This window comes from Aphelocoma coerulescens, chromosome 3, assembly GCF_041296385.1.
Source record: "Aphelocoma coerulescens isolate FSJ_1873_10779 chromosome 3, UR_Acoe_1.0, whole genome shotgun sequence".
Taxonomy (NCBI): domain Eukaryota; kingdom Metazoa; phylum Chordata; class Aves; order Passeriformes; family Corvidae; genus Aphelocoma; species Aphelocoma coerulescens.
In genome coordinates this window covers 125,824,482-125,844,737 of record NC_091016.1, presented here as the reverse complement: position 1 = coordinate 125,844,737, position 20,256 = coordinate 125,824,482, and the positions used below count along the sequence as shown (strand labels likewise).

Here is a 20,256-nt window from a genome sequence, read left to right as displayed (position 1 = left end):
CCGAGCGGGAGAGGCCGCAGGAGCCGCCCCGCCTGCTTTGCGTCATCCCCCGGCGCCCCGGCTGTCAGGCGGCACATGGGGCGCGTGCTGCCGCGGCCGGTGAGTGTCGCACCGGGACCGCCGCGACAAGGTCACCACCGCCGGGACCTGGTGCACTGCAGGCAGCGGGGACCGGGGGCGGGGACACCGGGGACGGGGAGCAGAGCCCCGGGATGGGGGCACCGGAGGCAAGGAGCAGAGCCTTGGCTGGGGACAGCGGGGACAGGGAGCAGAACCCGGGGATGGGAACACCGGGGACGGGGAGCAGAGCCCCTTAGAGCCCCGGGATGAGGACAGCGGGGACACCGAGGACGGGGAGCAGGGCCTGGGGCACCGGTGGCAGCGCTGGGCAGCGGCGTCTCAAGCGGGGTCAGAGTACACGGGGTGATAAGGAAGGGTGTGATGGAGCATGAGGAGCGGGGACACCGGGGAAGGCATGCTGAGGACGGCAGGGACAGGGGCAGCAGATTCACCAGCCAGGGACATGGGGCACCCTAGGGCTGGGAGAGCGGGGCCCAGAGCTGGGGCTGCTGAGTTTTGTGGGGGACATACTGCGACCTCTGGGTGAGAGGGCAGCAGGGCCTCAGTGGAGTGACTGGGACACCAGGGCTTGGGATCACCAGGTGATGGGGATGTGGGGACACCAGGGCTGGAGGCAGCAGAGCCTCAAGGACACCGGGGGGCCTGTGGGGCATGGGAGCCTTGGGCCGGGGCCATCCAGGAGGCTGGGGCTGTTGTGTGCCCGTTGGGAACACAGTGTAACCTCCCATGTTTAGTCTGGATGGGGGAATGGGGGGGAATGTGACCTTGGACCCTGGCCGGGAGCTGCTGTGCATGGAGCCGTGTCCTGGTCAGGGACAGAGCAGGGCTGGGGGTGGCAGAGACACTGCCCTCTCACCCCATTCCCCACCCAGGCACTGCTAGCACTGCCGACACCGCAGAACCCCACGCCAGCTCAGCCGCCCCCAGCCCTGCGGCAGACAGGCCCAGGCAGGCCGTGCCAGGGGTGCCAGGAGGGGCTCAGCCTAATCCCATCAAGCATTCCCCAGGCAAGCATTCCTCCAGGGATCACGATGGGATCATGGCGGGCACTGTGCCACTCCCTGCCTGCCACCCCCAGTCCAGACTTGTCCTCCCTGTGCCCCTAACTCTGCCCTGCTGGGAGAGAGGGTCCCCCACAGCCTGCAGCCCCTCCCAGGCCAGGAAGGCCGGGTATCCACGGCCCTGTGGCACCTGCCACTCCCAGGTCTCCGCAGTCCTCTGCATGTGGGGGGAGGCAGGGGCAGCAATCTGCCCAGCTGTCCCCTCCTGTTCCACAGCGGCTGGAGCCAGGGCGGGGGCAGAGCACAGGGAGGGGTGAGGGTACCAGAGCCGGTGGATGCTCAGGTGTCTGCTCCACCTGGCTGATGCCAGAACCCCTGAGGCTGCCAGCTCCCCTCTGTCCATTCCACCCCTATGTCCATCCCTGGCCATATGGGGTGTGTGGTGTGGGGGTCACCCTGCCCAGCTTCTGCACTCTGGGACAAAAATGTGGGGCTCCTCCTGTCCCTCCTCTCCAGTGCAGACTGAGCTCCATGCCCTCCCCAGCCCCGTCCATGTGTCCTGTGGGGCCAGGGGCTGCCAGTGGGGCTGATTCTGCTGCAGGAACGACTGCCCCAGTGCTGGCTGTGCCCTGCTGGCCCCAGAGCATCGGGCTGGCGCCAGGGCCAGGGTAGTTATGTCCCGGGTGTCCTCATCCTGGGGCTCTAAGGGGCTCTGCTCCCTGCCAAGGGCTTGGCCAAGCTCTTGCACTGGGGGCAGTTCCGCCAGGGCCGTGGGGTGCTGCAGTGGTTGGGCTGGGTTGACTGTGGTGCTGGTGGGACCGGTGCTGCCGGGTTTGGTGGGGCCATGCAGTGCTGGGGCGGTTGGGCCAGGTTGGGTTTGGCTCGGGTGGGACCAGCACTGAGGGCTCAAGGCTGTTCAGCTCTGGGGGTAGCTGTGTTGGGTTTGGCTCAGGTGGGATTGGGGCTGACCTGCTGTGGGGCAGCTGCATTGGATTTGGCTCCACTGAGACTGGCTCTGCTGAGCTCGAGGCTGTCCTGCTCCAGGGGTGGTCGTGTTGGGTTTGGCTCAGGTGGGATTGGAGCTGTCCTGCACCGGAGGCAGCTGTGTTGGGTTTGGCCAGTTCTGCCGGGGCTGGTGGTGCCGGCGCTGCGGGGGGCCTGGGTGCGACTGTTTTTGCAGGCATTGTCTTTGTGCTCTTTGAAGACGCTCCAGTTTCCTTCAGCGGGGACAGGTGGGGCGGCCCAGGCGTGGCCAAGCCCAGCCCAGAGGGAGGAGGAGGAGGAGGAGGGTCCAGCTGTTTTTTCCCCACACTGGGTCCTTGAGGCTGAGACAGAGCGAGCGAAGGTCCCTGCAGCACTGACACGTCCCTCCTGCAGCTGCCAGCGCCAGGCTGATGCTGGTCAGGACGTGTTGCCGGGGTCAGGTGTGCCCATGAGGCCGGCAGGGCGTAGGTGGCTGGGCAGCAGCGGCACCGGCGGGGCAGCGGCGCAGGGACACGCTCACCATGGAGTTCACGGCCATCGACTACAGCATCTTCGCACTGCTGCTGGTGCTGTCATCAGCCATCGGGCTGTTCTATGCACTGACCGGCGACCGGCAACGCACGGTGCAGGAGTTCCTGCTAGCCAACCGTGACATGGGCTGCCTGCCCGTCGCCCTGTCCCTGCTGGCCTCCTTCCAGTCAGCGGTAGCCATCCTGGGCGTGCCAGCTGAGATCTTCCGCTTCGGCACCGAGTACTGGTTCCTCGGCTGCTCCTATTTCCTGGGGCTGCTCATCCCAGCGCACATCTTCATTCCCGTCTTCTACCGTCTGCACATCACCAGCACCTATGAGGTGAGCAGAGGGGACGCAGGGAGTGCAGGGGGTTGTGGGGAGAACAGAGGACCCTGCAGTTAGGTGCCTTGACCTCTCTCCTTGCAGTACCTGGAGCTGCGCTTCAACAAGACAGTGCGAGTCTTCGGCACTGTCACCTTCATCTTCCAAATGGTGAGTGGAGCTAGGCGTGTGGGGGGTGCAGAGTTAGGGCATGGCTCAGCACTGCTCTCCCCTCCCCGCAGGTCATATACATGGGAGTGGTGCTCTACGCCCCCGCGCTGGCCCTCAACGCAGGTATGATGAGGACAGGCGGGGGGCGGTGCCAGGAGGCTGCTGTCCCTCACCCCATTAATGGCCTCTGCCACTTCCAGTGACGGGCTTTGACCTCTGGAGTGCGGTGCTGACCATGGGGCTGGTCTGCACACTCTACACTACACTGGTGAGTCCCTGCTGCCACAGGTGCCCTGTGCCCCTGCCGTGCCAGGGTGAGCACTGTCATCCTGCGGTGACGGGTACCGTGTGTCCCCAGGGTGGGCTGAAGGCCGTCATCTGGACAGACGTGTTCCAGACGCTGGTGATGCTGGCGGGACAAGTTGCCGTCATCGTGGTGGGCGCATGGCGGGTGGGGGGCATGGCCCGTGTCTGGCGCGTGGCTGAGCAGCAGGGCAAGATCGCCGGCATTGAGTGAGTGATCTCCTGGGGTCCCCCTGTCATGCTGTGGGGACGCTTAGGGCGGCCTGGGGTGGGGGAGAGGGATCCTGGTGTGGTGTAGTCGTCCATCCGTTACTCTCTTTCCCATGGGGTGTGGGGTGCCGGTGAGGACCTGTCACCATCACCCCCCCCACCATGGTCCTCCCCACAGCCTGGACCCCAACCCCCTGGAACGTCACACCTTCTGGTCTCTGGCTGTGGGGGGGATCTTCATGATGCTGTCGCTGTACGGGGTGAACCAGGCGCAGGTGCAGCGCTACCTCAGTGCCCGCAGCGAACGGGAGGCCAAGCTGTGAGTGGGGCTGGGACTGGGGGTCCCAGCGGCCGGGATGGGCCCCCCTGCCACTCCCCGTGTCTGACACCCACATGGCACCCGCAGCTCCTGCTACGCCGTGTTCCCCTGCCAGCAGATTGTGCTCTGCCTCAGCTGCCTCACTGGCCTTGTCATGTTCGTCTATAACCAGGAGCACCCGCTGGCACCCACCCATAGCTCCTCTGACCAGGTGCGTGAAGACCCTCTCCCCTGTCCCCTCCTGCCCCAACCCCTGCACTGACCTCCTGCCACAGCTGGTGCTGTTCTTCGTGATGGACGTGCTGCGGGACCTGCCGGGGCTGCCCGGGCTCTTTGTCGCCTGCCTCTTCAGTGGCTCCCTCAGGTGAGTGGGCAGCCCTGGGACGGTGGTTCAGGTGTCCTGGCCGAGCCCCCTCCTGCTCCCTCTCCTCCCCAGCACCATCTCCTCTGCCTTCAACTCACTGGCCACGGTGACCATGGAGGACCTGGTACGGCCGCACTTCCCTGAGCTATCGGAGTCGCGGGCCACGTTGATCTCCAAGCTGCTGGGTGAGTGGATAGGGGGTGGCTGGGGGGGCAGCTGCGGGGCTGGCATGGTGGGGGGGTCCCCAGCACCACCGTGACACCCCACTCCCCTCCCCAGCTCTCGGTTACGGGCTGCTATGCCTGGGGATGGCATATGTGTCCTCCATGCTGGGACCTGTGCTGCAGGTAGGCATGGGGCCGCAGGACCCCTGGCTCTGGCACCCTAAATGGGGTGAGGGACCCCTGACTCTGGCACCCCCAGGGGCACAGGGCTGGTGCTGAAGGTCATGTCCCCGCAGGCAGCCATCAGCATCTTCGGCATGGTGGGGGGTCCTCTCCTGGGGCTCTTCTGCCTTGGCATGTTCTTCCCTTGCGCCAACCCCACAGTGAGTGTCCCCGACCCCGTCAGTGTCCCCCAGCCCCATGTGGGTTGGTGGGGAGGTGTGGGGCACCCTGAGTCCAGACAGGGGTCAGTGCCCTTCTTTGTCCCCTGTCCCAGGGAGCCACCGTGGGGCTGCTGGCCGGACTGGTCATGGCCTTCTGGGTAGGCATCGGCAGCATCCTGCAAGGCACAGGAGGGGCCAAGGGGGTGCCCCCAGCCAACAGCACAGCGCTCCCCACTGTGGGCAACCTCAGCACTGTCCTGGCTACCACCCTGCTGCCCCCCACATCAGCACCCCCAAGGTGAGTGGGATGGGGGGCTCAGGGACAGGGTGTGCAGGGTGTGGAGGTGCTGCCCCACACACCCCCTGACCCTGTGTCCCCCAGCCCCACGGGGCTGCAGCGGTTCTACAGCCTGTCCTACATGTGGTACAGTGCCCACAACTCCACCACTGTTATCCTGGTGGGGGTCCTGGTCAGCCTGCTCACTGGTGAGTGTGGGGTGGCGGGGGGCCACCGTGATACCCCTGCCCCACTCACAGCCCTATATCCCCAGGCCCCACGCCGGCAGCAGCACTGGACCCCCGCACCATCTCCCCTGTACTGCCATGGCTGCTCTGCTGCCTGCCCCCCAAAATCCGGCAGTGGTTCTGCTGCGGGGTAGGTGACCCTGCCCAGGTGAGGGACAGACTCCCAGCACGCCAGGGGGAGGGGGACATGGAAGGGGGACATGGAGGGGTACCCTCCCATGCCCCTGCTACCCCCACTGTGCTCTGCCCGCTCCCTGCTCTGTCCCCACAGGCCCCTGGCCATGCGGATGCCACGGAGAAGAGCAATGGGGTGCCCAATGGCCTGGTCTCCCCTGGCCCCAACCGGCAGGGGGAGGAGGAGGAGGAAGGACAGGGCTACATCCGCAGTGCTGGTGCCCCCTCCTACACCCTGCAGGAAACCTCCTTCTGAGGTCCCCAGCATGGGGGTCTTGGCCACCCCCGGTCAGGGGGCTCAAACCCTGGTGGGGCATCCACAGACAGCTGGGGAGTGCCGAGTAACAGGCGGTTGGGTCTCTGCAGTGATGCTGGTGGGCTGCCCCTTCAGGGGGCTCTAGGACCATGGCTGGAGATGTTGGAGCAGTGTCCCCATCTCCAGGCCGGGACGTTGTCTGGTACCCCCAGCCCAGCCATGTGCCTTACACACCGCTCCAGGGCTGGGGCTGCCCGGAGCTGTCGGGGTGCCGAGTGGCCCCTGCAGCCCCTATCACCTGTCTTTGTGTTTGGTGTCCCCCCAATAAATGGTTCTGGAGCACAGGTGTCGGAGGGTCCCAAGGAACAGCCCGCTCCCTTGCTGTAGGCCGGCAGCCCAGCTCCCCCAGCAGCGGGCTGTCCCTGTGCTTCCCCGGGAGGCCACGGAACCCCCGTGTCCCCGAGCAGTGAGTGGGGCGTCTCCACTGTCCTCCAGGAGCCCACAGGGTACACGCGACTGCCATCTCCCCAGTCACTGGGGCATTCCCACTGCCCCCCAGTAGCCCCCAGGCGCCCCATTTTTCCAGTCAGTCCCCATGGAGCTACCGGACCGCCGTCTCGCCAAGTACGGAGGAGCCCCCGTTTCCCCAAGCACTGGGGTGTCCCCACTGTCCCACATGGGGCCAAGGATCCCCGTTTCCCCCTGCGAGCTCCCACCGTCCTCGGGCCCCTCCCCAGCCCAGGGCCGCCCTCGCTGCCCCTCGCGCCGCCGTGTCTCGCGCGCCGTTAGCCACGCCCCTGGCGCCTGACTGCGACGTGACGCAACAGCGCGCTGACGTCGCGTCGCTGTCATGGCGCCGCGGCGGCCCGCCGAGCTCTACCGGGCGCCGTTCCCGCTCTACACCGTCCGCCTGCACCCGCGGCGGCCCCTCGCCATCACCGCCGGCGGCGGAGGCGCCGCCAAGACCGGCATCCGCAATGGCGTGGTGCGCGGGAGCGGGGACGGGGGTGTGGGGCAGAGGGGGCGCGTGGGAGGCTGAGGGGTTTGGAAGGGCCCGGGTGTGACTGGGGACAGCTCTGAGCGTGGCGAGGGGCTGGGGGGCTTGGGGCGCCCGGGCTGCAGCTGTGGGAGTCGCAGAGAGGCCCGGTTCACGTGGGGGAAGCCGGAGCGGGTGTCCTGGGGAACCCGCGGGCGGGGGCCGTGACCGAGCCCTCCCGGCCCGCAGCACTTCCTGCAGCTGGAGCAGATCGGGGGGCAGCTCAGCGCGTCGCTGCTGCACTGCCACGACACCGAGACCCGCGCCACCATGACCATGGCGCTGGCCGGGGACGTCATTGCGGCCGGGCAGGACAACAGCTGCCACATCCTGCGCTTCACCGTACAGGAGCCCGAGGGCCCGGGCACCGCCGGGAAAGACGGTGAGACACCGGTTCACCGGAACTCGGTGTAAGGGACTTGCTTTCGGGGCTCTGCTGTGCTTTGGGGATGGCCCTGAATTCCCCTCCTGCCTGCCCTGGGTGCTGTGGGGAGGGCTGAAGGGTGTTTTGGACATGAGGCATTCTGTCAACAACCCCATGCCCACCCTGGATCTCCTCTGTGCCTGCGCTGTATCCCCCTCCCTTTGCCTACCTTGGGTGCCATGGGGCGGGATGTGGGGGTCTGTGGGGTGGCTTGGAGATGGGGCACTGCCCTGAACCGTTGTCTGCCTGTCCTGAACCTGCTTGTGTGTGCTTGTCCTGGGTGCCATGGCGAGCTTTGGGAATGGGACGCTGCCCTGGAGCCCCCCTGCACCCCCCCCACCCACAGATGCTGTGAGCAGAGTGTGGGGAGCTGTGGGGTACTTTGGGGATGGGCTACAGCTGTGGACCTCCCATGCCCACCCTGGATCTTCCCCGTGCCTGCCCTGGGTGCTGGAGGGCAGGGTGTGGGGAGCTGGGGTTCTGTGGGGTGGCTTGGAGATGGGCATTGCCCTGAGCCCCTCCATCCCTGCCTGCACCTGCGGTATGTCTGCCCTGAACCCGCCTCCTTGTGCCTGCCCGGGGTGCCATGTGGAGTTTGGGGATTGGATGCTGTCCTGGAGCCCTCTGGACCTGCCCCCCCTCTCCCCCCCGTGCGTGTCCTGGGTGCTGTGGGGAGCTTTGGGGATGGAAGCCCCCCGCTGCCTTGTGCCCGCCCTGAACCTCCCATGTCCAACCTGGGTGCCACGGACCGGGTGTGGGGAGCTGTGGGGCTGTGAGGTGTTTTGGGGATGGGCACTGCCTGGGACCTCCCGTGGCACCTGTGCCCGCGGTGCCACCCCGTCAGGCCCGTGTCCCGGCCCGCAGGCAGTGGGGAGAAGGGCGTGCGGCGGCGGCGAGGCCCCGGCGGGGGGGCCCAGGGGAGCGCGCAGAGCCGGGCCCGCGAGGTGAGGGTGGAGAGCCTGCAGCGTGTGCGCACCGACTTCAGCCCCGACGCCCTGCAGAAGGCTGTGCGCTTCAGCGCCGACGGAGCCCTGCTTGCCACCGGTGGGGCTGATGGCTTCCTGCGCCTCTGGGAGGTGGGCACGGCGGGCTGGGGGACACAGGGGGAGCCGGGGTGGGCAGCAGGGAGCAGGGCGGGCATGGGGGGCTGGGACAGACACGGAAGAGCAGAGGGCGGCATCGCTGTGCCCGCGGCAGCACACCATGGGCAGGGATGGCTGGATTGGCAGTGCCTGCGGTTACCTAAGGCTGCTCCCCCCACACCTGCCCGGGACCGTGGCAGGGCCTGGCCCGTGCCCAGCCCCACGCCAGCTCTGCCCCTGCAGTTCCCCAGCATGAAGAAGACATTGGAGTTCAGAGCCCACGACGGGGAGATTGAGGACATCGCACTGGGCCCTGACAACAAGGTGGGTGTCAGATGGCTCCCTGGTTCCCTGGCCCTGCAGCAGAGTGGCCTCAGACCCCTGTGCTGTGTACGGCAGGTGGTGACGGCGGGCAGGGACTTCCAGTGCTGCGTGTGGCAGCAGGACCAGCTGGTAACAGGGCTGTGCTGGCACGAGAACCTGCCCGGCATCCCCGACAAGGCCTATCGCTACCAGGCCTGCCGGTGAGGGCTGGGGATGGGGCCAGGGGGCGGATCAAAGGGCTGGGGCTGGGGCACTGAGGTGGGCAGGGGGACAGGGAGGGGCATTGGGGCTGAGGAGCGGGTGGGGCCGTGGAGCTGGGCAGGGGCCTGGGGCTAGGCTATGGGGCTGGGACCGTGGTCATCAGGGCTGGGGCTGGGCCCGGGGTGGGGCGGGGCTACTGGGGCTGGGAATGGGCCACCCCTGACTGCTGCCCTGCCCTGCGCCTGTGGGAAGGGGTTCCATGGGCTCTGTTGACAGCTGTGCAGGGAGGGGGCTGGGGCCAGGTTTGCCTTGGGAGAGAGGTGGTGGTGAGGCTGTTCCCCATGGACCCCACGCCCCCCCTGTGCCCCTCTCCGCTGCGGCAGGTTTGGGGCCGTGGAGGGCAGTGCCGGGGCTCTGCGGCTCTACACAGTGCAGGTGCCCCACAAGCGGGAGCGCCGGCCCCCACCCTGCTACCTGACCAAGTGGGATGGGAAGAGCTTCCTGCCACTGCTGACACGGCCTTGTGGCTCCGAGGTGATCTCCTGCCTCTCCATCAGGTACCCCAGGGCCAGTGGGTGTGGGGTGGGGGCCATGGCAGCCCCCACTCACTACCCTCCCCCACAGTGATTCGGGCACCTTCCTGGGACTGGGCACAGTGACAGGCTCCGTGGCCATCCACATTGCCTTCTCTCTGCAGGTGAGCTGGGGCAGGGGTGTGGGGCAGCCCCAGTGGCTGCTGAGCAGCCCCTCACCTCTTCTGTGCCCCCAGAGATTGTACTACGTGAAGGAGGCCCACGGCATTGTGGTGACCGATGTGGCCTTCGTCCCTGAGAGCCGGCCCGGGCGGGAGCTGCTGGGGGGCCACGAGGCTGCCCTGCTCAGCGTGGCCGTGGACAGCCGCTGCAAACTGCACCTGCTGCCCACCCGCCGTACGTCCGGGGCCTGCCTGCGGGGCTGAGGTGCCTCTGCTCCTCCTCTGGCATGGGGGGGGCTGCAGCCTCCTCTCACCCGTGTCTGTCCCACAGGTTCCCTCCCTGTCTGGCTGCTGCTGCTGCTCTGTGCTGGGCTCATTGTGGCCACCATCCTGCTGCTGCAGCTCACGTTCCCAGGCTTCCTGTAGCCCCCTGGCCCTCGGAGGGACCACCTTGTGCCAGGAGCGACCCCCCCCCCCCCCAGCCTCCACCTACCCCACACAGACTGTGAAGGACATGAGGGACCAGCCCAGACCCCGCTGTCCCTGCTGGTGCTCGGGGAGCAGATGCGGGTCTGGGGCACCATGCAGGGCCACATCCCTGTGGGACTGTGCTGGCAGCAGTGCAGGGCTGGCCCCGGGACAGGGGGGTCTCCTACCCCAGGAGAAGCGGGTCCTGCCCGCCCTGCTGCTGCCATTAAACTGGAGCATGAAGGCAGAGTTGTCCATGTATGGTGGAGGAGTGGGCCTGGGGCTGAGGGCATCCTGCTGGTCACACTCTGGGACGTTGTGTGCCCTCAGGGGCTTGTCTGTGCCCTCAGGGGCCTGTCAGTGGCACAGGGGCTGCCCAGAGCCCTCAGGGCCAGTGGGGCCCGTGTATACCGGCACAGACCGACCCACGCCCTCGGTGGTGCTGCTGCGGGGGTTGGTGACACCGAGCTGGGCTGGCCCGGCTCTGACCGGTACCATGGGGCGCTTAGAGGCGTCTCACCCCGCCCTTGCTGTGACCACGCGCCCATCCCTGGCCCCCGTTCGGAGGTGCCGGGTCCCGGTTACCCCGGCGCTGCCCTGCGTGGGGCTCAATCCCTCCTCCCCCCGGGCTGCGCTGGGCAGGGCAGGGCCCGGGACGGGCGGGGCCGCTCCTGGGCCCGGTGGCAGTGCCAAGACGTGTCGGATACGTGGCCCCGGGGCGGGGCGGGCGGCACGGACACGCGAACGGGGCTGGGTGAGCGGGTCCCGGGGGGCACCGGAGGCACCGGGTTGGGCGCGTGGGGGGTGCCCTGGGTGAGCAGCGCCAGCCGGTCCCACGCGCTCTGCGTTCCCCGCGCTGCCCCTCGCACCCTCCCTTCCGTGCAAGCGTGTCCCCGCCGCGCTGGAACCGGGGCAGCTCCCGGGGCGCCCGCCCTTCTGCCAGCGCCGGGCTCCCACGGGCCCGGCCCCCCGGCAGGGCCACCCCCGACCCCGGTGTTCTCGGCCCGCCGCAGCCCGAGGCCGCGGGATGAGGAACCCGCCAGCGATGCTGATCCTGCTGCTGCTGGGGCCAGCGGCCTGGGCCGCCCCCAGGGCGGGGAGGAGCAGGTACGGGGGGCACAGGGATGCGGGGACAGGGAAGGCAGAGGTGTGTTGTTTTCACGATACAGGGGCACAGGTGCTGGTGGAGCACAAGGGAGCAAATGGCCATGGGAGGGGCATGTGGCTGTGGGCAAGCACAGGGGTCCGAGGCTGCACAGTGAGGGATGGGACTCATGGATCTGCAGGGGCCGTGGGTGGGGGGGCGTCAGGCCGGAGTGGGCAGCCTCCCCAGGGGCACAGGTAAACCCCCTGTCTCTTGGCCAGGCCTGAGTCCCCCGTGGCCACAATCGTGGATCCGCATCCCGACCCGCTGAGCCCGGAGTCGCCTGCGCTGCTGTGAGTCCCTGCCCTGGGGAGCCCCACAGCACCGGGGCTCCACCATGGCCCAGGGCTGTGCATTGGGGATGGGGGGCACAGGGATGGGTGGAGGGCACTGACAGTGCCCAGCTGGCCATGGGGCACGGTGGGCCATGAGGCAGGTGCAGTGCTTCCCACCACCCCAGCCCTGCTCCCCCCAGGCTGCTGTGGAGCGCAGTGCGGAGCCTGGGGCCACCGGAGCAGGACGTGGAGGCTATGACACGGGAGCAGGGTAAGGCCACCGGGGCGGTGATGGGGGACTGAGGGGCTAGTAGGGTCAGGGACCTCAGTCCCACAGCACCCCATGCCCCACAGCCCTGCTCTATCTCTTCGTGCTCCATGACCACGACCAGAGCAGGCGCCTGGATGGGCTGGAGTTGCTGCAGTTACTCGGCACGGTGCTGGCACAGGCTGGGGGGCAGCCAGACCCTGACATGGTGGGTCCCACAGGGATGGCTCCTCGTACCCCCTTGAGCCCCTGGGCTGGGTCCTCACCCTGTTCCCCATCCCCGCAGGTGGCTGCACTGGTGGACCAAGCCCTGGCAAGGCAGGACCTGAATGGGGATGGGCTGCTGGACCCCTCTGAGCTGCTGGACCCCCCCGAGGTGCTCTTGCCTGGCCAGGGCGAGGGACCCCCAGGACAGCCCCCCCTAGAGCAGCAGCCAGAGGTTGGAGCTGTGCCTGGGGAGGGCACAGAGATGCCTGGGCAGGACCTGGGGTTGAGAAGCCCAGGACAGGCAGCCATTGAGGCTGGAGACCCCCAGACTGGAGCCCCTGAGGATGAAGCCCCCAAGGTGGAATCTGTCAAGGTGGAATCTTCCAGTGCTGAGGCCTTGGAGGCAGAAGAAGCCCCTGAGGCCAAAGCCCCCAGTACTGATGCTACGGAGGAAGAGGAAGCCCCTGAGGCTGAAGCCCCTGAGGGGCAGGCAGCCCCAGCATGGAGGGACCCTGGGGAGGGGTAGGCAGTGGGGAGCTGTGGGATGCAATGCCCTGGCTGCTCCCTGCCCTGCTCAGGGCACAGAGTGGCCGGGGGATGCCCCGTGGCCAGGCTGCTGGGGCCAAGGAGGGCTGGGGCCGTGTGGTCTCCCCTGTAATGTATTGGATGGAGAAATAGAGGCACTGCCAGTGACCTTGGCTGTGGTCAGTGCATCCCAGGGGCTGTGGGACCCCAGCTAGGGCACAGCTGGGGAACACAGGAGGCAGTAGTGGTGCACATGGGGTTTTATTGGGGAATTGCTGGGTGCAGTGGAGATATGGTGTGCCTGAGGCATGCTGAGGGCTCCAGGCACAAGCTCAGACAATGCCATCGAAGCCCTGGATCCCACATTTCCTGCCCGCGATCTGGCAGCCAAAGGTGAGGGCATCCTGCAGGGTCCTCCCTGGGGATGGGGCCCAGGATGAGATGTGGCCATGCTGTGGCCGTACCGTGGCCACGCCAAACTGAACCATGGCCATGTTGTGGCCATGCCATGTCTGTGCCCACCTTCTGCAAGCGCAAAGATGACGGCGGCATTGAAGGTGTCCCCAGCCCCCAGTGTGTCCACAAGGGTCTCTGGGGGGAAGGCGTCCGAGTGCACCAGCTCCCCGTCGGGCCCCATGGCATCAGCCCCCTCCTCAGCCCAGGCGCAGATCAGCGTGGCCCTGGGGGAGTGTGAGGTGAGTCTGGGGCACACCCTGTGCCCCCCGGCCCCCTGCCCCCTCTCAGGTACCCCCCTACCCTGGCTGGATGTGCCCTCGCAGCCCCCGCAGGGCCTCGGGGGCCGATTGGTACCCGAAGTGCCGGGCCAGGTCCTTGCTGATGAACACCTGTGGAAGAGGGGCTGGGGCAGGGGGCAGCCCCCGGCACCCCCAGCCAGGTGGGATTAGGTGCGCCCTGGTGGCATCCCCACACCGCTCCTGAACTCCCAGACCCCGCCTGCACCCCCGATCACACCCCGACCACATTCTCAGACCCCAACTGTGATCCCCAGACCCCGACTGCACCCCTAGATCCAAGCCCCCCCAGCCCTGACTCCCCCGGACCAGGACTTCCCACTCCCGTTGGGCCGCGCCCCCCACAGATCTGACCACTCCCGTCCTGAGCTCGTCCCCGCCACGCCTTTGGCCGCGCCGCGGACGGGTGATCCCGCCCCATCGCCCGGCCCCATCGCCCGGCCCCATCGCCCGGCCCCATCGCCCGGCCCCATCGCCCGCCCCATCGCCCGCCCCATCGCCCGGCCCCGCACCACGTGGCCCCGCCCCATCAGCGGCAGCAGCTCCTCCCGCGGCTTCTCCAGCTCCACCGAGATCCGGACCCGCCGCCCCGGTGCCGCCGCCCGGTTGTGCCGCTCCACACGCTCCAGCATCGCCCCCTGCTCCACCGCGTTCCGGGCCTGCGGACACGGGCTCACCTACAGCCTGAGGGACTTTCCCCAGCGCCGGGGATCCCCCAGATTCTGGAACCCCCCGAGCCTCGGGCTCACCTCGAAGTGGATCCACTTGTATTGGGAAAGATCGACCCGCTCGAAGTCGCGAGCAGTTACGTCAGGCAGGTTCCTGTAGAACGGAGGCCAGGTGGGAGAAGGGGGACCCTCAGCCTGGCACGCGGCCGGGGCGAAGGGCACTTCCAGGGGCCGTGGAGGGCCCCATGCTGCCTGGACAGAGGTTCTGGACGAAGAAGCACTGCCCGAGTGAATAATTAATGATGGCCCCTGGGGCCCTGAGCTGGAGTCAAAGGGCAGCCCAGTGGTGGCCAGGTTGGGGCCTGGGGGTCAGCCATGCGTAACAACCCCGACCCTTTGGCACAGCTGAGGGATCCAGGTTATTGCCATGGGGCCGTGCCGGCTGTCCTGTACTCCAGAGCGCGTGGCTGTGTGGAGATATCATCAAAATCCTGGCAGCGGCACCGAAAGTGACAGGGCTGCCGGGGCCATTGGCTGTGACCGTGTGTGTGGGATTACGGCCCCATCTGGCACTTGGTACCCCCGTCAGGCAGCGGGAGGGACCCGTGAAACCGAGCTGGCACAGCCCAGCGCTGCCCATGGCCACTGGAGCCGGGACTGCGGCCCTTACGTGTCGTGCAGGACGATGGTGCGGGAGCCGCTCGTGGCATTGACGAGGCAGCAGGCGCAGGGCACTTCTCCGCGGGGCTGCCAGGCCACGTGCGCCGTGTCCACACCCCGACGCTTGAAATCCGCCGCGATGAAGCTTTGGGGGACAGAGAGCGGGATGAGGGGCGCCGCGGGAACGGGTGCCCCGGCGGACGCTGGTGGTGGTGGTGGTGGTGGCGGAGGCGGGCGGGCAACCGTGGAACCACGGCCACGCCGTCCTGCCGAGGGTCGGGGCCGGCGGCAGCAACACGGAGGGGCCAAAGAAGTTTCAGAGCGGGTCGGCCCGGTGCCCCGCACTCCACTTACTCAGCGGCGGGGCCGGGGGCCAGCGAGCCCATGAAGGAGCAGGGGGCTCCCAGCAGGGACAGCACCGTGCAGGAGTTGGAGGCGTTCCCTCCCCGCTGCCATCGCTGTGACACGCACCTGCGGGGGGCGGGAGGTTGCGGTGGGCGCAGGGCCGGTCTGGGGGACACTGGAGGAACCCCCCCGTTGCCGGTACCTGGTGTCGGAATCCTCGGCTGGGAAAGACTCCACGACGCTGATGATGTCCAGGCACACCAGCCCCACGCACATGATCCGCCGCTTCCCCGCGGCGCCGCCCGCCTCTGCCGCCATCCCGCTGCGGTGCGGGACCGGGACCGGGACCGGGACAGGGACAGGGACAGGGACCGGGACCCCAACGGGCACGGGCAGCGCTTTGTCCCCGCCCCCTCGCCGCTCCGCCAATCGGCGCCCGCCGCCGCACCGGGCCCTCGGGGGGCGTGGCAGAGGGGGCGTGGCCATGGGGCGTGGTCCGGATGGGGCGTGGCCCGGATGGGGCGTGGTCATGTGGGGGCGTGGCCATATTGGGCGTGGCCATTCGGGGCGTGGCCATGCAGGGCTCGCCCCGGCCGCGCCCCCCGCGCCGCACAGCGCGCGCACGAAGGGCGGGAGGTGGTCCGGGATGCCCAGGTGGACATGGACACACGGACACGGACACATGCAACCCCCCCATGACACACGGACAAGGACACACGGACACAAGGATACGGACACGGACACATGCAACCCCCCCGTGACACACGGACACGGACACACGGACACGGCTGTTCAGCACATTCAGTGCTGGCAGCTCCGGGGCAGCTCCGGGCTGAGCTGTCCGTGGGAGCCCCCGGCGAGGGGCCCGACCTGCCGACCCTTCGCACAACAAAAGGCCCGGAGACCTGTGGCCCCGCCAGGTACGGGACACCAGGACCGAGTGAGCTGAGGACTCCAGGCTTTCGTGCGCTCAGACTGGGAGGGAGTAAGAGCTCAGAGGGTCCTTTCTTTGGGGTCTCTCCTCGGAGGCACCGACTCGGGCTGCTAATTTGTTATTTAATTTATGAACTATGATTAAATTATTTTAAGGACTGAGATGTCTGAGACTGCAATGGGAAACCTGTGGCCAAGCCGGTGAGGGCAACTGTTCTGACTGGGGAAGGGTGGGCGGTGCAGCTGCAAAGGAGCTTCGGTCCCAGCTGAGGTGGGTCAGGTGTGGCTGCCGGGGCAGCTCCGGGATGGTCAGACGGGAAAGTTTCCTTAACAGCTTGGTGACCCTGGGTGACCCTTCAGACCCTCCCTGCTCCAAACACCCACCTGCCAGCACTGGGTGAGCTCACCTGGAGCTTTGGAGCAGGGAGGAGCCAAAAGTGAGTGTTAAAATTCCCGGAGCAGATTCAATATCAAGGATCAGGATCTGTGACTAAATTGCTCCAACTCTCTCAGTCTGTCTATGGGTGCAGCGTTTTGTCCAGTCTGGGAAATTCCTGCATTGGTTTGAGTGCAAATGCACGACCTGAGCAGCCTGAGGGGAAATTGGGGCATTTGGGGTCTCATCCAAGGTGTGCAGGGGACTGAGGGTGCCTGTAAAGGGGCACGGGAGGGTTTGGAGTCTTGTCAGGTTTGGAGGCGTCTGGACTCCCTCATAAGGCGTGCTGGGGGCTGAAGCCAAAGGGGGTTTTATGACTATTTTTAGTACTTCCAACGCAGCAAGGGGACACTCTTGGCTGAAATTGTGCAGTGGGGAACAGTGGGGATGATTTGAGGCTTCACTGACCTGGGAGAGAGAGAAAAAGTTGATGGCAGAGTTGTTGAAGCATTTTAGAAGATTAAGAGAGAAATTGTTTAAAATCCCGGGCTCTGTCATGTGCTATAGATGGTGTTTAATGGTAATTCCCTCACGGCACTTCAAGAGTTTCTTTTGCAGCTACCAAAGAGGCAGTTGGTGCCCAGACACCGTGTCTGGAGCACAAACACACGGAAGGAGATGGTCACTTCGGGTTATGTGCACGTGGGGTCTCCCCAAAAAGAGGAATTCAGGGAGGTCTGCATCCAGAGGGACCTCATCTCCAACATGGGCTGTTTGTACCTGTCTGGATGTGTTGTTGCAGTGTAAAGTTGAAATCCTACACCAGAAGCAGGTTCTCCAGAGGGCAAATGTCAGCTGAAACACTGCTTTATTTTTGTCTCTGTATAAGATTCCTGTGGACTGGTGCTTGTAATGGTGGTTATTCTGTGTATTTCTAAAAGTACATTTTTCTACATGTAAGGTGAGAGGATAGTAAACATGCACATAATATTTGAAGACTTTTTCCGAATGAGGAGAACTTGTGGTTGTTCTTGAGGAATTGCTGTGTTCTGTCCATAACTGAAGGCATCACCTGTGCCTGGTTTGCTGCACTTGTACAGCAACAAGAAACCGTTTGAATTTTAAAATTAATGTTATTTATATTAACTTGGGGGAAAGGTTTCATTTCCTTCCAGGAGGATGATCTGAAGAGTCCCACCACAAGCAGGAAAGGGGTTCTGGTGCCTGATGATTGGTATGGCCCCTTCATGGAGGAGGGAAGGAAAAGCCTTTGGATACTTAAAAGAAGAAATGAGAAAATGCTTTTAAGGTTCTGCTGGGGTTTTCTGGTGGTTGAAGGTTTGACCCCTTGAATCTGCAGAGAATTTTGGCTCTTAATAGACTGGTACAAAAGGTACCAAGGTACAAAATTCCTGTGCCAGTCAGCTCTGTGGAGTTGGTTCCTGTTTATCCGTAGCAAATGGGACAGAGGTGGCAGTGCCTGGATGTGTTGCCCTGTGAACAGGGAACAGCTGCATGTCCATCCAAACCTCAGCTGGGCCAAAAGGAAAGGAAAATATTTAGGCTTCATTTTTGGGAAGGGGCAGTGAATGACAGATCCAGAGAGAACATGATTAAGCTCCCACATCTTGTCACAAAAAGCACATACGAGGTGTGGGATTTTGTTGGCCGTGGATTCCTGGGTTGGAAGAATTGACTAAACCTCTGACTGAGGCAGCCAAGGACTAAGATACAGAATCACTTGTGGAGAGGTACCACAGGAATGAGGGCCCAGGAGAGGTGGTCACAGGTGGCTCCAGGTGCAGTGGCAGCACCAGCCTGTGCTCAGTGCCAAGCTCCAATGCCACACAACAGGCACCTGGAAGGAGCTGGAAAGGAAGGAACACCTGGAATCCAGCAAGTCTGATGCCTGTCTGATGGTGGAGAAGAGCATCACCAATGTGAGCAAGGGATGCACATTCCAGGCAACTCACGGACTGAGGTAGCTGTTGTTCTCTCACACAGCCCAGCCCCGTGGTTACATCATCCTGCATGGACAGTGCCATTCCAGGGCTGCTGTGGGGACCCAGGGACAGAGACCAGGAGCAGGACCCCTCCCAGCGTGGAGGAGGCACATGGAGTGGAACTGGGGGCTTTGGCACGTGCAGCCCAGCTGGGAAGAGGAAAATGGCTCAACATCAGTCCAGATTCTCGGGCTGCTTTTTGCAGGGGTGATATGCAGCAGGGATGTTCTGGGAAGAGCAGGATTGTCACATCCACAGGGACAATGTGCTGTGGAGACTCTGATTGTGGGCCAAATCTGACAGTCCCTGAGTCTGTGTATGAGAGGAATAGCTCAGCAGGCGAGAGATGAGGGGAAAATTTGGAGGCAACTCAAAATGATGATGGACTATGGACCCTTTGTTTGGGGTCCCTTCTCAGAGGCACCACCTCTGGCTATTATTTTGTTGTTAGTTATTGCACCAAGATTAAATTATTTTGAAGACTAGGACATCTGAGACTCTGTGATGGGAAACCTGGGGCTGAGCTGGTGAGGGGAGCTGGTCTGACTGGGGAAACGTGGCGGGTGCAGCTGCAGCTCAGGTGCTGCAAGTGTGACTGCCAGAGTGGTTCCAGGATGTTTGGACAGGGAAGTTCCTTTAACGTGGACACACACACGGACAGACAGACAGACACACATATGGACATATGGACATGCACACACAGGATGGGTTCTTTCAGGTGCCTGGAGCAACCTGGTCTAGTGGAAGGTGTCCCTGCCCATGGGAGGGGGTGGAGTGAGATGAGCTTTAAGGTCCCTTCCAACCCAAATCATTCCATGAAATCCCCAGGGGTTTCTTTGTCTGGGTCCCTCTTTTGAGGCACGAGATGCTGTGATTGATCTGTGCCAATAAATCGGATGGATATGAGAGCCTAGCACCAAAGCTTCCTTTAATACTGGCCCGTGACAGGACTCCCTGTGCAGCTGCCCAGGCACACGTCCTTGGTTAATTTCAATTTAGAGGAGGAAAAGGGCTGTTCCCCATCTTGAAACTGTGGTGGTGTCAGTGTTTGGGGTATTTTCTCTCCAGTTGCCATCATGGTGCCTCTGAACCACAGGAGTGAGACTCTGGATATCTTGGAATTACAGCTCTGGAAATGCCCAATGCCAACCCTGATCCCATGGCTCCCTACATTCCTCAGCCCTGAGCTGAGGTCAAGGGGGAGGGGTTCTTGAGGTCAGGGGGTGCTGATCCCTGTGCTGGGGGTGGCTGGTTGCTTGGTATGCCTGGGAGTGAGTAACATGTCCGACATTCCAACCTGTGATTTTAGTCTCACTCGATCCCTCCATTCCAATTCTTCCCCTGGAATTACAATGTCAGGTGTTAATGATGCCGAGGTGGGACATCCCTGCACACCTGGGCTCCCTCTCATCCTCAGGCACACGATTTGCCTGACTAATTATCAGGGATAATTAGGACCCTCTCACTGCCCGGGTTATCTGCAGGTGCAGCAGATCCAGAGCAGCTGATCTTCCCCTCCTCAGTGGGTTCCTTGTCCACCCCACTTGGTGGAAAGCATTCATGGACCGTGAAGGTTAATGGGTGATGGGTAAAGGATAATCTTCCTCATCTGCCTCAGCCCCATCCTACTGTGCCAAAAGGAGCCTGCAGCACACCCCAGCACGGCTCTGCCCATCCCCAGACCCTGGAGGGGGGTTAACCCTCTGGTAACCATGAGAACGATCCAGCTTAGAACAGGCAGAACAGTCCCATGGGAGTGAAAGGGCACAGGGTCCAGAGCACAACAAGCGGCTGAGGGAGCTGGAGAGGGGGCTCAGCCTGGAGAGGCTCTGGGAAACCTTCTGGCTCTGCACAACTCCCTGGCAGGGGGGGGCAGCCAGACTCTGCTCCCAGGGAAAAGGGACAGGACGAGGGGAAATGGCCTCAAGCTGTGCCAGGGGAGGTTCAGGTTGGGCGCTGTGAAGAATTCCTTCCTGGAAAGGGCTGTCCAGCCCTGGCACAGCTGCCCAGGGCACTGGTGGAGTCCCCATCCCTAGGGGAATTTAAAAGCTGTGTGCTTGTGGCACTTGGGGACAGGGATCACTGGTGGCCTTGGCAGTGCTG

General features: G+C 64.5%; 4 protein-coding genes across 10 annotated transcripts; 3 read left to right on the top strand and 1 right to left on the bottom strand.

Moving 5' to 3' along the window:
• The first annotated feature begins 19 nt into the window (after positions 1-19).
• On the top strand, positions 20-6,110 carry SLC5A6 (solute carrier family 5 member 6). 6 transcript variants are annotated; one of them, XM_069011956.1, is made up of 16 exons: positions 20-99; positions 2,460-2,917; positions 3,005-3,070; positions 3,142-3,193; positions 3,271-3,338; positions 3,429-3,583; positions 3,762-3,902; positions 3,990-4,113; positions 4,178-4,266; positions 4,339-4,451; positions 4,546-4,613; positions 4,727-4,813; positions 4,927-5,111; positions 5,196-5,299; positions 5,351-5,468; positions 5,610-6,110. In XM_069011956.1, exons 2-16 carry the CDS (start codon positions 2,588-2,590, stop codon positions 5,911-5,913), a joined length of 2,004 nt encoding a protein of 667 aa, XP_068868057.1. In that variant the 5' UTR covers positions 20-99; positions 2,460-2,587; the 3' UTR covers positions 5,914-6,110. The 6 variants fall into 6 exon arrangements, with proteins under 6 accessions (XP_068868057.1, XP_068868058.1, XP_068868062.1 ...); XM_069011957.1 differs by having other exon boundaries at positions 82-99; positions 2,287-2,917; XM_069011961.1 differs by lacking the exon at positions 20-99 and having other exon boundaries at positions 809-2,917; positions 5,351-5,486; positions 5,610-5,694.
• A 474-nt stretch (positions 6,111-6,584) lies between these two features.
• PREB (prolactin regulatory element binding) lies at positions 6,585-10,244 on the top strand. Of its 2 annotated transcripts, XM_069011964.1 has the most exons (9): positions 6,585-6,753; positions 6,994-7,186; positions 8,093-8,304; positions 8,554-8,634; positions 8,710-8,834; positions 9,219-9,392; positions 9,460-9,532; positions 9,605-9,764; positions 9,861-10,244. In XM_069011964.1, the coding sequence occupies exons 1-9, from the start codon at positions 6,619-6,621 to the stop codon at positions 9,953-9,955; spliced, it is 1,248 nt and encodes a 415-aa protein (XP_068868065.1). In that variant the 5' UTR covers positions 6,585-6,618; the 3' UTR covers positions 9,956-10,244. The 2 variants fall into 2 exon arrangements, with proteins under 2 accessions (XP_068868065.1, XP_068868064.1); XM_069011963.1 differs by having other exon boundaries at positions 8,554-8,834.
• CGREF1 (cell growth regulator with EF-hand domain 1) lies at positions 10,094-12,659 on the top strand. Its single transcript, XM_069011962.1, has 6 exons — positions 10,094-10,751; positions 11,011-11,104; positions 11,363-11,434; positions 11,617-11,687; positions 11,771-11,892; positions 11,971-12,659. Exons 1-6 carry the CDS (start codon positions 10,094-10,096, stop codon positions 12,415-12,417), a joined length of 1,464 nt encoding a protein of 487 aa, XP_068868063.1. The 3' UTR covers positions 12,418-12,659.
• A 2-nt stretch (positions 12,660-12,661) lies between these two features.
• Positions 12,662-15,342, bottom strand: KHK (ketohexokinase). The gene is made up of 8 exons (XM_069011965.1): positions 15,044-15,342; positions 14,851-14,967; positions 14,507-14,641; positions 13,918-13,990; positions 13,681-13,827; positions 13,173-13,261; positions 12,939-13,096; positions 12,662-12,834 (listed from the first exon to the last, which is right to left on the bottom strand). The coding sequence occupies exons 1-8, from the start codon at positions 15,325-15,327 to the stop codon at positions 12,749-12,751; spliced, it is 1,089 nt and encodes a 362-aa protein (XP_068868066.1). The 5' UTR covers positions 15,328-15,342; the 3' UTR covers positions 12,662-12,748.
• Between the last annotated feature and the right edge of the window lie 4,914 nt (positions 15,343-20,256).